Below are 15,719 nucleotides of genomic sequence, written 5' to 3' on the forward strand. Positions count from 1 at the left end.
CCGCGGCTGTCAGGGAGCCGGGCGCCGCGCGCAGTGCAGGCTCGGGGCGCCGCGCAAAGGAGGCTGTCGCTCTGGCTCGCCGCCCCCCGCCGCCGCTCCGCACCGCGCCCCGCCGCCGCGCCGCGGACCATGGACCTGACCCGGGGCCTCCTGGTGGCCTGGGTCCTCAGCCTGTGGCCAGGTACGTGCCCCCTTATAACCCCCACCCCCCGCCTCCGGGAGCCGCTCCCTGACCCGCCGAGGCCTGGGATACAGCTGCCAGGAGCCGGTCGCGGTGCGCTCCCAGGGTGCGACCTCGGCGGCTCTCGGGGACGTGGGTCCCCCGGGAACTGGCTGCAGTCGAGCGACTCCGCCAAGTTCCGCGCTAGAGGGAGGCGCGCGGAGGCGGCCAGAGGCCGGGACTTTGGTGGAGTTGAAGAGACGCGAGTTGAAAAGCGCCGAGGGCTGGTGGCCCCGCCGGGCGCCCTGCTTACCTCCAAGCGCCCCGCCGAGTTTTCCGCGCCGCCGCGGGGGTCACTCGCGGTCCCGGGAGCGCCGAGGGCGCACGTCCTGAGCGAGGGAAGGGGTCAGGGCGCCCGGAGAAAGCATCCCTAAGAGTGGAGAGCCTGCTGCCGCGGTCGCAGGGAAGGGGTGTGCTGGGGGAGAGCCGGGAGCCAAGAGCCGCCCAGGGTCCCTCGGGCCGGAACGGAGCGCAGCCTTGAGGCGGTCGGCGCCCAGGCTCTGGCGAGCCGTCGCGGGCCTAGCGGAAGGCTGCGGAGAGCAGCTCGGTAGTCCAGGGCTCCCGAAAACATTACCTGACCCTCGAGATAGGGACGGGGCATCGCCCCCCAGCCCGCGCTCAGAACTGTGCGCTCATTCAATAAAGCGGGGGATTCCGCCATCGCTGAGGCGTGTGCCGCCGCCTAATGCACTCCAGGTGTCGCGGCGCGGTGGGGACCCCGGGCCGGCGGGGCGCGCGGCCCGGAGCTAGAGGCCAGCCCTGGGCTATCCTCACTGGGGCGCCCGGCCCGGGAGTCCCCACACCCCGAGTTACGGCGCGACCCGCCACTTGGTGGCGGCGGCCAGAGGCGCTGTTCTACGGATAGCGAAAGCTTGCGGGACCCCTCCTTGGCGCGACCGAGTGCTCTGGCGGGGACCAGCACCTCGGAAACTGGCCGAAGGGCCTAGCCTCCCCTTCTGCGTGGGCTCCAGGTCTGGGCTGGGGCCAGTAGTAGGAGTCAGATGCGGTGGCAGGGGGAGAGGCGCCCTCAAAGAGCACAGGTGGAGATCCCCCAGCCCAAGCAAGCTCACCCAGTCCCAGGGTACTACGGAAAACAAGTGCACCCAGCGTTGGTCTCTAGTGGAGCTTCTGGGAGGGCCTGTAGTTGAAAGGGGCTGTGCTGGTGGGGTTCAGTTCAGATCGTAGAGTCACAACTGAAAACAAACATTGATGCTTTAAGTTGGGGAGGAGAGAGTGTTGGGGACAGTGGGGGAAGAGCTGCGACCAGGCCAGCATATATCTAGAAACCGGCTGCCAGAGGAGGTGGTGAAGCCCTCTCTAGGTCATTTAGGCAAGAGGGGGAACTCTAGGAACTGCCTTCGAATCACTAGGAGACCCAGCCATAGAAAAAGGGAATGCACTCCTGTGTGACCCCAGATATGTGGCCCCACCAGAACTTGAGTTGAAGTGGCTGCTTTAGGGGCTAGAGACAGTCCAGACCTCAAGGGGTAAAAGCTTTGAAATCAGACCTGGCTTCCCGTTCTGGCTCTGCTGCCCACCAGCCGTACCGCCTTAGGCGTGTTATGCAATCTCTACAACAGGTATCCTCCTCTGTGAACGGAAATAGATATTCTGAGACCATAAAGTTGTCGGCATGATTAAGTCAGGCTGGCCCTGTAAGAAAAGTTCTTAACACAGGGCTTGGTGCACAGTAGGGCTGAATCGGTGGTTGATAATGATAAAGCAGGGATGGAGGGGGGTAAGGGAGTGCAGTGAAGGACAGGGACAGGATTTGTGACTCAGAACTCCCTTCATATGGAGAAAACCACTCCTGAGTTATGTCTGGCCAGTCTGAGTTCTTGAAATATGGGATTCATTAAACATATCAATCAGTGTTGGAACAACATCTGCCAGCAAGGAACTGGGGGTGGGGCCCAAGCATGTATGCAGTCAGGGCCCTGCCTGTAGCTGAGAACAAGGTGAGACCAGGGAAAGCTAAATAGAAGCACTGGGGAGTGAATGGCACAGAGACGCTGAGGGCTGCAATTCGAACAGGAGAAGTTCAGTTCCGCTTGAATAAGGCTTCCTGCAGGAGGAGATAGCATTTGGACTGGGCCTTAAAGGAGTGTGTACAGTGTGGATAGACCTTAAAGTGGGACTGTTTGTACATTAGAGTGTTATTTCCTGGAACTACAGTAGTTAAAGAACAAAAAGATGAATATTTGAAAACCACAAGGATGACTCTGGTCAGTAGTGACTCTGAAGATGAGAAGGGTCACAGAGGTCATTGGGTCCATTCCCCCAGCTCCAGAGCAGGACTGATGTTGATGTCTCATCTGTGCATCACATGGATTCAATGTGAGGATTATCAGGAAGCTTGCCTGCTGGTGATGGCACAGTTTGGATGGGCAGGGACTTGTCACAGGCCAAGTTGGTGGGGGAGTCCTCATTAAGGCCATTATGAGTTCAGAGCCTTGATCTTTCCAGAGCTTCTGCTGCAGGCTGTGAAGGGTGATGAGATGGGCAGAGCTATCAAGAAAGCCAGAAAAAAAGTAGACAGGTCCAAAGACTTTTATAGCTGACGTTCAGAGAGAACAGACCCATTGATCAGAACTTGCCTATTGTAATGCATCTGACGATTAGGAAAAAGAATGTATATATGTATAACTGAGTCACTTTGCTGTACAGCAGAAATTAAACACAGCATTGTAAATCAACTATACCTCAATAAAATTTTTAAAAATAAAATAAAATAAAAGTGAAATCCTCCCAGTTTGGAAGCAGAAAGAAAACCTCAGTCTTTACTGAGCACTTGTTACCTGACAGGTAACATAAATTATGACAGGTTACCTGACATAAAGACACATAGGGAGATCAGACAGAGCGTGGGGGTGAAGGCCCTGGGGTTTCACTGCCTGGGATGGGTCTGGCCTCTGCTAATTGGGACTCTGTTTCCTTGGCAAGTTACTAACCAGCTCTGTGCCTCAGTTTTCTCATCTGCAAAATGGGGGTGATAACAATAGAACTTAAAGAGTATCCAAAGATTTATGATGTATATAAAGTACTTGGAAAGTTGCAGGCACATATGGAGCACTTAGGAGTTTGTCTTTCTTCTCCATCATCATCATCATCATTGCTCATTACTGGCCATTGAGTAAGGGATCTAAGTAAGGATGCAGAGGTGTAACCTTCATACGTCATACTCATAAATAAACCTAAACGTTCCTAATCCCTTCTCCCAAAGGCCTGGCGCAAAATCTTGGTCATAATGGGAACTCAGGGTTTTTGGTTTTTGTTTTTGTTTTTGCCATTGAGGCTGTCTTGAAGTCAGTATGATCCTGGCATGAGTGTTTTGTGTCGTTGGAGAGGAGAAGAACCACACCACTCCCTTATGTGTCCTTGTGGGTGGGGGTCTTATTCAGCAGAAAAACCTTGTATGGAAAAGGCACAGTACTGGGCACCACAGGTGTGCAAAGGCTGAAAAGATCCAAGTCCTGCTCTCCAGCTTGGGAAGAGCAGGGAAGGAGATAAAGTTTTGTCACTTTGCCTCCCCAGTGCCCACCCTGCTGGGAGCTTGTCAGCCAAGCCTCTCAGCCACCATCAGCCGTGGAGCTTCTGGACCCTTCCACAGGCAGACCCTGGGGGCCCTAACGAGATGAAAGTGGAATATGACCCTCTTTCTTCTTATTCACCATGCCCCTATCTCTACCCTGCAGTGGATCCCCCAGAGATGGGATGTCTATCCCCTCAGCTAGACATCCTCATTGTTCCCAGCCCACCCACAGGGCTGTGGGTCCTTGAGAAACTCAGACAGCAGCTCACCTTCATTTTGCCCTCTGTGAACCTCTTTGTCTCCCCTCCTGCAGTGACAGCTTCCTCCAGCAGCAGGGACTTCCCTTCCATCCTCTCCCCTCATTGCTTAGGACAGAACTATGGTCTTAGCTGGCCTAGCTTGGCTCTTGCTGTATAGAAGGGAGTTTTTGGAGAATTAAAAAGCCCTCTTTTCTCTCCTTAATGCCTGACTTTGGAGATTCTTGTCTCACTATAGGCTTCCAGACCTTACTTACATTGTTTTATTGCAGTTGCAAAGAGAAAGGATCCATCACAATCCTCCCCAGCTAGTGACAGCCTCTGGCTGGCTCAGGGAGGGTCAGCTACAAAACAAGCTTTAAACGTGCACTAACACATTCCAAAAACGGTGTCTCGTCTGGCCCTCATAGCTTAATGCCCCTATCCCAACACCACCGAGCCGTGGGCTACCCTCAGGAATTCATAGCCATTTGAAACTATTTTCCCAAAACAGTTATGAGCTCCAAAGTCACCCACATGCCCTCAGTGTGGAGTGCTTGCTCTAGGGAGCTGTGGTCCAGGAAGGAGGGTCCCCATCCCCCAACATGTAAATCCTGAGTGTACCAATTCTTAGTTGAAAGCCCAGAAGGTTACTAGCCGTGGACGAAGGGGAGGAGACTGGAGTCGGTCATCTCGTAAGCCGAAAATAAATAAGCTCCCACAAAATTCCATGAAGGGTTTTCATACTTTGTACTTACGACCTTCACGAGATGAATAAAATTCCTCCTGGAGGAAGACGTCAGTGTGGTCAAACATGCCCCCATCTCCACCCCCACCGCCTCTATCCCAAACTTCCTCGACCTTCGAGTTTACTGAGCTGGAGTAATGATCATTATGTGTGTGGCCTGGGAGCCCAACTGGATTCAAATCCTTTCTGCTTGGGTGACCCTGGATAAGTCCCTCTGGGCCTCATTTCCTCATCTGTAAAATGGGTAGAATAACGACTTCACAGGCTGATGTGTGCTTTAGATGATCTCTACGTGGTTCATTCATATCAAGTGTTTGGAACAGCATCTGGCACCCAGTAAGCCCTCAGCAAACAATAGCAGTTCATTGATCACCCTTCCCATCATTCACTTGATTGATACCAGGCACTGCGTCAATCATTTTCTCACATCTCAGCTAGGCCTCGCTATGGAAGTCACTACAGCAATCACCAGGTTACACGTGAGAAGTTAAATGGTTCATCCAGGGTCATGCTGACTGAGTAAGAGGCGATGTTTGGTGTTTGCCCTTAATCCACGCATATTGTCTCTTCAGGAGGGCACAGAAAGATGAATAAGATGCCCTTGCTGGAAGACACTGTCTTCAGGGAAAATGAGATCTGTACGCAAATGGCCATCCTCACATGGGCACTGGTCCAGGAGAAGCAGCTCTCTCCTTCAGACTCAGCTAGACAGCGATTTCCCACTCAAGATGCTGGCTTGGTGAGAAGTGGTCCTCACGCCCTGCCTTTTAATACGGGAGCCTCTCTCCCTCACTTGCCTCCCTGCTCAGGGCCGAGTGGAGCTCTACCATCTGCCCCCAAGTCCCAATATTCTGGGCCACTCTGACTGCCTCTCCAACCCTCCTCAGGGTCTAGGCTGGGCATTGCTCTCCCTTCCCTGCCTCTGCTTCCCCTAATGAAAACCTGCTCTGAGCTCCAGGCCTAACGAGTTAATTCATGCTGCACAGCACTAATGAGTGATGACAGCTTCATGTGTCCTTCAAAGTGATTTGCATTTTAACTGGGCTGTGCCTTGAGCCAAAGGATCAAGGGGCTAATGATGGAATTTCAGGTACCAGGACCTGAAATAGGTGAGACCAAAAAGTTGAGGCAAGGGACCTGCCTGGCCTGGTCCAGCCCCTTACCCCACTACTCCATCGCCGATCAGATGGGTTCTACCTGGGCCCTTGTGGATGATGGGCGGCCTCATCCTGTAACATAGAAGAAGCCAGTCTGTGGCTTGGGTGATGCTGCCCTAAAGCGGGCAGAGGTTTTTCCACGTGGCATGTGGGGTGAGTTAGGCAAGTTGCTATAGCAGTGTGCTCCAGGATTCCAAACAGGATTACACAGAGAAGGGGCTCCTGCCTCCGTAGCTGGGGCTGACAGCTTTCTTCCCCCAGCGGCATCACCCAGCTGGGCCAGGCTACAGGAATCCTGACCCTGCAGATTTCCAGGACCTGTTTCTTTGCAGACTGGGCCTCAGGAAGGCCATGGAAAAATCATGAAACGAGTAAGTGGATGCAGCTCCCAACAGTCTGTAAAGAGCACTCCCGGGTATTTGTTCTGTCAGTCAGAATAGGCCAGGTGAGGTCAGAGGTCCTGTCGAGGCTGGTATGTCCATTAGTTGGAGGGGGAAACTGAGGCTTTTCAAAGTTAAATGATTTCCTGTGATTTCCCCAAGATCACATAGGAATTCAGGGACAGATCTTCTGGCCAAAGATGAGATTAGAAACCTAGTTTGTTACACTCGTCAGAGGAACTTAAGGAGCAAGCAGTGCTTCGGCCAAAGGAATGAAGTTCTAATGGTAGATTTTCTACATCTGTGGCAGGCAGGTAGGACAAGATCACTGAAATCATTCTCTGTAGACCACTGGGGGTGTCTGCAGTCTCCACCGTCTGTCCTTTCTGTCTCGCCCATCCCCAGGCCCTCAGACTACTGCTTTCTCCTACTGCCAGGATGAAGACCACAAAGTGATGTCCATCTCCTCTCCTTCTACTGGAATTGCTCTTTTCCTGGAGCTCATAGCCTCTCATATTTGGTGACTGGTGGCAACCATAAAGTCCCATAAATAGTATGTAGACAGAGCTCTTCTCTGAGTTTATTCCCACCACTTACCACATATGCAGGATCAGCTACATAATCTGTGGGGCCCAGTGTGAAATGAAAATACAGGGCTCCTTGTTTAAAGACTATTAAGAATTTCAAGGTGGCCACGGCGAGCATTAAACCAAGTGGGGGCCCTTCTGAGTGTGGGGCTGAGCAACTGCTCACAGAGTTCTCCCTGCAGGCTTGTGAGTTGGCAAGGAAGGCACCAGGATCCCTCTTGACACATGAAGAAACTGTGTGGCTCGTCCATTTGGCCACTATGTACTGAGCACCCACTAAACCCCAGGCATCTCCAGGTTCTGGAAATTCCAAATCAGATAAGGCTCAGCCTCTGTGAGGGCAGGAAGGCACAGATCACACATGGGCTGCAGGGCCCATGCAAATTGCTGGTGTCCGTAGGTGCAGGGGTGCCCATAGAGCAGTTCTGAAGACACACAGCCAGGGCTGTGGAATGATTTTTAAGCCATGGAATTCAGAAGATGCTTCTGTCTCCAGTTACTGCTTCAAGATCCCTTTGAGAACCTTTGGGGGGGACCTTCAAGCATTTGATGCTGGGCTCTGGAGTAGCCCTCTTGGCGAAAGCAAGAAGCCAAAACTTGAAATGCTGGCCTTTCCGCAGCCACGGGTATTGGTGCTTCCGTGGTCCTGCTGGGCTAATCCTTCTAAATAGGAGGTTACTTCTCGGGTTTTTTACCTGCCCACTTCAGCCTCCCCTCTTGGTCTTCAGACAATCAGCAAGTCCCGTGGTCCTCATTCATGGGTGAACAAGAGAATGACGGTGTAAAACAAAACTTTTCACTGACCCCACCAGAGCACACCATCACTCTCCATGATGGAGCCTGGCCTTGGCTTTTTTTTTTTTTTTTTTTTTTCACGGCATCTGGGATCTTCCCGGACCGGGGCATGAACCCGCGTCCCCTGCATCGGCAGGGGGGGCCCCCAACACCCCGCCACCCGGGAAAGCCCGGCCTTGGCATTTTTTAAAGCTCCCCAGTAATTCTAATGGGCAGCCAAGGCTGAGACTCACCAGTGTCATCTAAACCCAATCCCCAATCAAGCAGAAGAGAAAACACTGTCCAGGGAAGGGAAATGACTTTCTCAGGGTCACAAACAGTCAGTGGTGAAACCAAGATGTAACCAATTGTCCTGCTTCCCAGTTTTCCAGCCCACCTCTCCGGCCTGCAGTTTCACAGGATTCATAGCCAGGCTGGGCTGGAGACACAACGTGGAATCAGAGTTGGAGAGGCTGAGGCACAAGGGGGAATTTGAGATGGGAGTTGGTATTTGGAGGGTTATTCATTTTGTGACCTTGTCTGTGTCCCCCACAAGGCCATAAGCTATTGATCACCATGTGGCCCCAAGTGGGACAGAGGAAAGCCAAAGAGGGGCTATGGGGACACCAATTTGGCTGAGGATCCTGGTCAGAACTGCTCACAGACAGATGGACTGGCACGGTAGGAGGTGTCCAGCAGGGGTTAAACAGAGCCGATTAGGGTCATTCCAACCCTGCGATTCTGGGCCCCACTGAAGCTGTTGTGAGTGTTCAGGTGAAGGAAGCACCTAACTCAGGATGGGGACTGTCAAAGAGAAGCCCAGGTGGGGTGGGGAAGGGATGCTCCACCAGGAAAAAGAGGAGAGGCTTGCCTAGGGGAGGCAGAGCAGGAAGCCCCTGGGACCAGCCTGAGGCCCAAACTCCCTCCTGCCCCCATCCACCCAGACCTTCCTCAATAGCAGACAAAGTGAGGCTAAAACACAAACTGAGTGTGTAGTCACTTCCCCTGCTTAAAACCCTCAGTGGCTCCCTATTGCCTTCGGTTGAGTTCAGCCTCTTTAATAGAGCTCACCAGACCCTGAATAGCCTGCACTCAGGACTCCCCTCTAGCAGCACCATGTGCATGGGCACGTCTACACCCCTATGGCAGCTCCACTAAACTGAGCTTCTTAGTTTCTCAGACACACCAGCTCCCTCTGTCCTTCACTCACATTGTTCCCTATATCCCGTTCAACCCCCTCCTTTCTCCTGGCTGTCTCCCACTTATTCTTCAGGTCTTCCTCCTGAAAGCCTCACCTGACTCAGTCAGACCTTGGATCAGTTACTTTTGTGATCTCAAGATGCCTATACTTCTTACAGTGTTATACCCCATACACAACACGGTATCATAATAGCCTGAACAACTTTGCCCACTGGACTGGAGCAGGGACCACATCTCCTATCAGTCTCTGTATTGCCAGCTCTCCCACAGTGCCAGACATAGTACTGCTCAAATAATATGTGTTGAATGAATGTAAGAACTGTCTAAGTCAACAGAAAGATATTTAAGGGCAAGATAGATGTCTTACGTTTCTTTGCAGATGCATCCCCAAGGGGTCCCAACACAGTGGCCTGTATTAGGTGCTTTGCTAGGCGCTCTGAAGGATAAAAGTTAAGAGATAAGTCCTGTCCTTCAAAGAGTTTATGGTCTAGTAGGAGAGAGATCTTTGGATAAATAACTAATACAGGGCTTCCCTGGTGGCGCGGTGGTTGAGAATCCGCCTTGCCAATGCAGGGGACACGGGTTCGAGCCCTGGTACGGGAAGATCCCACATGCCGCGGAGCAACTAAGCCCGTGTGCCACAACTACTGAGCCTGCGCTCTAGAGCCCGCGAGCCACAACTACTGAGCCCACGTGCCACACATACTGAAGCCCGTGCACCTAGAGCCTGTACTCCACAACAAGAGAAGCCACCGCAATGAGAAGCCCACACACCACAACGAAGAATAGCCCCCGCTCACCGCAGCTAGAGAAAGCCCGCGCGCAGCAATGAAGACCCAATGCAGCCAAAAAAATAAAAATAAAAATAAAAAAACTAATACAAGGGAGGAAGTAATAAAAGCTGTAAGAGAGCTACAGATAAAAGACTCTGGAATTTGAGAGGCGAAAAAGAGATGATTTGTAACTGCAAGAAGAGCAGAAAATATATCTGGGGAACAGCCTGATGTTTGGTTGACAGGATGCTGGAGTATGTGCAGAATTGCAAGAATGGAACATGGGCTGAGGCCATCGAGAGAGGACCGAATGCCAACTAAGGCATTTGGATATAGCAGATGGGAGCCACTGAAGGTTTTTGAGGGAGGGTAGAGCATGTTCTAATCTATGTTTTGAGAAGCTCCTTGGCAGCGGGGTGGGGGGATATGGGTGTAGGTTGAATGTGACAGGACAACTAGAAGCAAGTGGATTGCTAAGATGGCTACTGCAGCAACCCAGGCAGGAGGATGCCAGAGCCTGATGTAAAGGTGGTGAGAGGAGAGAGGAAGAGGGAACGTGTGAGGGGCAGAATGGAACATCCTTGGTCACCAGGGAAGGAAAAGGAGAGAATATGGAGGTGGGGGGTTAAGGACCAGGAAGTTGAGTGGATCCTGGACATGTTGACTTTGCGGGGCTCTTGGGCAGGTGGAAGTGTTGACTGGGAGCTTGGAAGAGAGTCTGACTTGGAATGTTTTGACTGGGAGCCTGTCACGTATACATGATTAGTGGCACGCGGGCCTGAGAGAGAGGGAGAACCCGTGGCATGGGCCCTCCTGTCCCTCTATCCCCTTTCCAGGCCCAGAAGCAGTGATTCATGCCCCAAACTTAAAGAGAACCCAGATTCTGATTTTAAAAGCCTTTCAGAGCAGAAGAAACCAACAAGAAGGCCAGGCCAGACCACAAGCCAAACATCAACTGTGGAATGTGCTTGCTGCTGACGGTGAGGCCAGCCAGGGGCAGACATGCTGGCAGACTTGGCAAGAGGCCCCTCCAGTTGTCCAGAATATGTCAAAATGGTCACCGAGATGGTCCCAGCTCTTTCCTCTCTCTTCCGTGTGCATCTCTGCATTTGAGCACATCTTAAAACTAGCCCCTCCCCCTACCCCCAGTCTGTAAGTTGCACTGGTCCCCATGAACCTTGCTGTGAAAGCTCTGGTCTACCATCCGTCTTCCCACCTCTGCTCAGCCTGGAGGACTAGGACCAGGAGACAGGCAGGGGTCTGGGGGCTGCTCTCGGGGTGCCCAGAAAGGCTCCCGTGGCTTGTGGCAACCAACTGGTCTCCCTGCATCCGCCCTGTCCCTTGAGCTCCTGCACCCAGTAGCCAGAGGGATGCTGCTTGAATGTGGATGGGATCATGTCCTATCCCTCTGCCACGAACTCTCCGGGGCTCCCCTTCTGCTCTGGGTGAGAGGCTTGTGTGATCTGACTCCCCTGCCTTTTCGACCTCATCCTCTACTCCTCCCCCACTTGCTGCTTCGGCTCCACCCACACAGTTTCCGGAACGTTCTTCAAACATACCTGGTGCCTTGGCTTCGCACTTGCTATTCCTTCTGCTTGGATGCTCTTCACCAAAGAGCCTATCTCGCTTCCTTCAGGTCTTCACTCCAACACCCACCTCTCATGGAGGCCTTTCCTGCACCCCTAACTAAAATGTCAGCCTCCCCTGCATGCATCCCCTTATATAAACCTCCGTGCCTGCTTTAGTCCCACTGGGTATTTCTCACTAGAGAGCATTATTATCGATTTTCTTTATTCACCTTGTTTAGTGTCTGTCTCCTCCAACGGAGTGTCATCATGAGAGTAAGAATTTCTATGTGTTGTTTTACGTGTGTACCCCAGGGTCCAGAGCAGTGCCCAGCCAGAGGAGGCAAGTAATAAGTAGTTGTGGAATGAATGAATCAATCAATGAAAACCTCCCCCCCAGCCTGCAGCAGCCTGAAATCCCATTAGTTAATCCCCTTTGAGATAAATATCACCCTCTCCCCAGTCACCTTTCTTAGGATACCAGTACCCTAGGCATTCAGTCCTGACACTTCGCAGGCCATTGGTTAGTAAAGCCTTTTCTTTCCAGACAAGCGTGTGGTGGTAGTTGCTGGCGGGCTGCTGAGGCGGAGGAGGGGATCTTGAAGGGAGAAGGGCCTTGAAAGGGGCATAGTGTTCAGAGCAGGCAGCCCAGGCCGGCCCAGCTGGCCCCATGCTGTTCAGTGTTATTTACTGTGACTCAGAGAGAACAAAAGGAGACATGGGACAGACCTTGTTTTTACACAGTGAAAACCTAGCTATGTAATGGACTTCCCATGGAACAGCGGGGTGGAGCAGAAGTTAAAAATGCCTCGTTTCCCACAGAAGGGTAGTGATTCAGACATCCTCCATGGACCGCAGAATGTGGATGTGTCCTCCGGTACCCCAAAAGGAGCTGGGAGTGCCCAGAGAAGATGGCAGGGGCTGAACAGTAGACCCCAATAGTGGACCAGGTTATGGTCCAATCCCTGGGAACCACCAGACCAGATTCTGCCCTGGTGACTGGGGAGATGACAATAAACCCATTGTACAGGTGGGGAGACTGAGTCTGAGCCCAGTGAGGTTCATATTTGGGGCATGTAACCACTGACTTGGGGTTTGAATACCGGCCCTGGCACTTACTAAGTGTGTGACCTTGGGCAGGTCACATCCTCTCTTTAGAATGTATAATGGGAATTATAACGCCTGCCTTGTAGGATTAGTATGAATAAATAGAAATAATACTGATTACCAAACAACATGTCTGGCAGGGATGAGGTGTTCAATAAATGTGTACTACTTGCTAACAGTCATCAGACGCTTCCATGAATCAGGCTTTGTTCTTTTTTTTTTAAAATAAATTTATTTATCTATTTATTTTTGGCTGCGTTGGGTCTTCGTTGCTGTGTCTGGGCTTTCTCTAGTTGCAGTGAGTGGGCTTCTCATTGCGGTGGCTTCTCTTTGTTGCGGAGCACAGGCTCTAGGCGCGCAGGCTTCAGTAGTTGTGGCACATGGGCTCAGTAATTGTGGCTCACAGGCTCTAGAGCACAGGCTCAGTCGTTGTGGCATACAGACTTAGTTGCTCCACGGCATGTGGGATCTTCCTGGACCAGGGCTGGAACCCGTGTCCCCCGCATTGGCAGGCGGTTTCTTAACCACTGCACCACTAGGGAAGCCCCAGACTTTGTTCTGAGCACTCGTCTTCTCAATAATCCTAAAAGAGGGGTGCTGTTATCTCCCCCATTTTAGAGATGAGGAAACTGATGCATGTCGTTAAGTAACTTACCCAAGGTCACCAGGGTCATAAAGTCACAGCCTGGGACTGGAACCCAGGGAGTCTGACTCCAGAAACTGCAATTCCCAGAGGTCATGTGACTTGACTGAGGTCTTGCAGCTGCCGATAAAAATGAGATCCAGACTCCAAATCCAGGTTTGATCATCTCCAAAGCCCACCTTCTTTCCTGCTTTTCCTGTACTGCTCACACGGCTCTGGCCATATCTGTGTAACATCTGGAGTACTTTCACTTAATAATTTTCATTCAACTGACTTTAAATCAACTCAGTCTTTTCACTTACCTTCATCGTAAGCAATAATTGCTGTGAAACCCAAGTTTTGATTTGCTTGTAATTTTTTAATATCCATTAAACATGAGTTGTCAAGTTTTAATGTTCACCCTTGTCCCACATAAACTCTTCTCACCCACTATGCCCTAGGAGACACTAGGTCACCCTGTGCAGCCCTCAGCAAGGACAGATACCCCCTAGTCCCTACTCATCCAGAACTGAAGTGCGACGGGGCTCAGGTTTGCCTGGGGGACGTTTTGACGAGACAGACCTAGACTCCATTCATCTGTGGCATGATTTCTCAGCTGCCCTGGCTCTGTCTTCTTGGAGGTTTAGTCAAGGCCCCCTCCAGGGCTAGTATCCCCTTGGCACACACCGGGAAGGGTCCAGAGAAGTTGGCAGATGTGGCCATTTTCTGTCGTGCTCAGCCCACCCCAGGGTGAGGCCCAGGAGGGCACTTTCCCGCCACCTGGTAGCCAGGTCCCTTAGTGTTTCTGCAGTGCTGTTTGGCTTGGCAGTGGCCCCACTGGACTGGTGCCCACTGCTGATGGAGACGGGCCAGGGAAGAGGGGTCTGCCCAGGGTGCCCCACTCATGAGGGCGGAGGGAGCTTTTATGTGGAAGCAGAGGCCAAAAGCCCCAGATCAAAGCTTTGCTGAGCATTGCACTGGCCTGGAGTTGGGAAGGGGGCAGGGAGGGATGTGTTAGGGGGAGAGCAAGGAACCACTGGGGAGAGCAGACCAAATTAGTCTGTTGTCTCCATGAAAGAAGAGGAAACCCCCAATCCTCTCAGTAACAAATGTCCCTAGAGGATGTAAGTTAAAGTGGAGAGGAGGTTGCTGCTTTCTCTGGGCCCTAGCAGCTCCAGAAAGGCCTCCTCTTCCAAGAAGCCCTCCTGGATCACTGTCAAAGTGATGATCATATTTCTGTGAGCTTCTCTATCACATCAGCTGCATTTCACCAGCTATCATCTTATCAGCTCTACCCTCACTCTCCACAAGGCTGCCTGCCCCTTGGGCAGTGGGCACTGTTCACTACCTTCCCTCTTACCTTCTCCTCCCCTGTATAGCGTCCCACCATCCTGCCCTACCTCCAACTCTTAGGGTCTTGACACTGCCTCAGGCAGTTCACGCCAGCCCGCGCCCCTCTTCTTTAAACCTTGACTCCACTCAGCCTGCTGGGCAGTAAAACAGCTGCAGACTAATTCACACAGAGAAGTTCATGGCTAACTGAATATTAGACCTACCCTGCCTCTTACTGATTTTATAGGAAAGGCTGTTTGAAATCAGCCATGGCTTAGCCCAGATGGACCAATCTGGGTCAGCCCTGAATGTAGCAGAAGTGGAAACCAAAGCCTGGGACTGGATTACCTCTCTCACTAACTGGACCCTCCAAGCCTAGGGTAATGAAAAAGCCCTAGACTGTGGATGAGGACCTCTGGGTCAAGTTCAGGCTCCAGTTCTAAACTTAAGTGAGCCATGTGCCCTCTTGAGATGTCCATTCAGTCCCTTCTAAAATAAATATTTGGCCTTCATGTTTCTAAAAGCTCGTCAGCGGCTGTGCTTCCATGCTTCTGTGAACATTTCCTGAGCCAGAACCTTGACTCTGGGTATAAAGCCATGTGTAACACAAGAAAGAAGTTGACAACAGGAGTTCTATTTCATTTTATTTTAAATTTATTTTATTGAAGCATAGTTGATTTGCAATGTTGTGTTAATTTCTGCTGTACAGCAAAGTGATTCAGTTACACATATGTATACATTCTTTTTCATATTCTTTTCTATCATGGTTTGTCACAGGATAGTGAATATAATTCCCTGTGCTATACAGTAGGACCTTGTTGTTTATCCATCCTATATATAATAGTTTGCATCTGCTAATCCTAAACTCCCAATCCATCACTCCCCCAACCCCCTCTCCCCCTTGATGACCACAAGTCTGTTCTCTATGTCTGTGAGTCTGTTTCTGTTTCGTAGATAAGTTCATTTGTGTCATATTTTAGATTCCATATATAAGTGATATCAGATATTTGTCTTTCTCTTTCTGACTTATTTCACTTAGTATGATAATCTCTAGGTCCATCCATGTTGCTGCAAATGGCATTATTTCATTCTCTTTTATGGCTGAGTAGTATTCCATTGTATATATGTACCACATCTTCTTTATTTATTCATCAGTCGATGGACATTTAGGCTGCTTTCATGTCTTGGTTATTGTAAATAGTGCTCCTGTGAACATAAGGGTGCATGTATCTTTTTGAATTATAGTCTTGTCTGGATATATGCCCAGGAGTGGGATTGCTGGGTCATATGGCAACTCTATTTTTAGTTTTTTGAGGAACCTCCACACTGTTTTCCATAGTGACTGCACCAGTCTACACAGGAATTCTATTTTAAAACAATTTCATCTAGAGCATGGGTGGACCCAGTGCATGGTTGGCCCTTCATCATCCACAGGTTCATGAGGATTCCTGGGCTTCAGAGGCCTCTTGAGAGGCCTCAGCGTCGT

The 15,719-nt window shown here is 51.1% G+C and overlaps 1 protein-coding gene across 1 annotated transcript in view; it reads left to right on the plus strand.

Moving 5' to 3' along the window:
- Positions 1–36: 36 nt before the first annotated feature.
- The window catches only part of ITGA11 (integrin subunit alpha 11), a 134,011-nt gene continuing 118,328 nt past the window's right edge, over positions 37–15,719 (plus strand). Inside the window, exon 1 of the mRNA XM_007445599.1 lies at positions 37–181. Coding sequence (XP_007445661.1) covers positions 130–181 — 52 coding nt within the window. The 5' untranslated portion in view covers positions 37–129. The remainder of the gene's footprint in view (positions 182–15,719) is intronic.

Source organism: Lipotes vexillifer, unplaced genomic scaffold (genome assembly GCF_000442215.2).
Source record: "Lipotes vexillifer unplaced genomic scaffold, Lipotes_vexillifer_v1.1 scaffold972, whole genome shotgun sequence".
Classification (NCBI taxonomy): domain Eukaryota; kingdom Metazoa; phylum Chordata; class Mammalia; order Artiodactyla; family Lipotidae; genus Lipotes; species Lipotes vexillifer.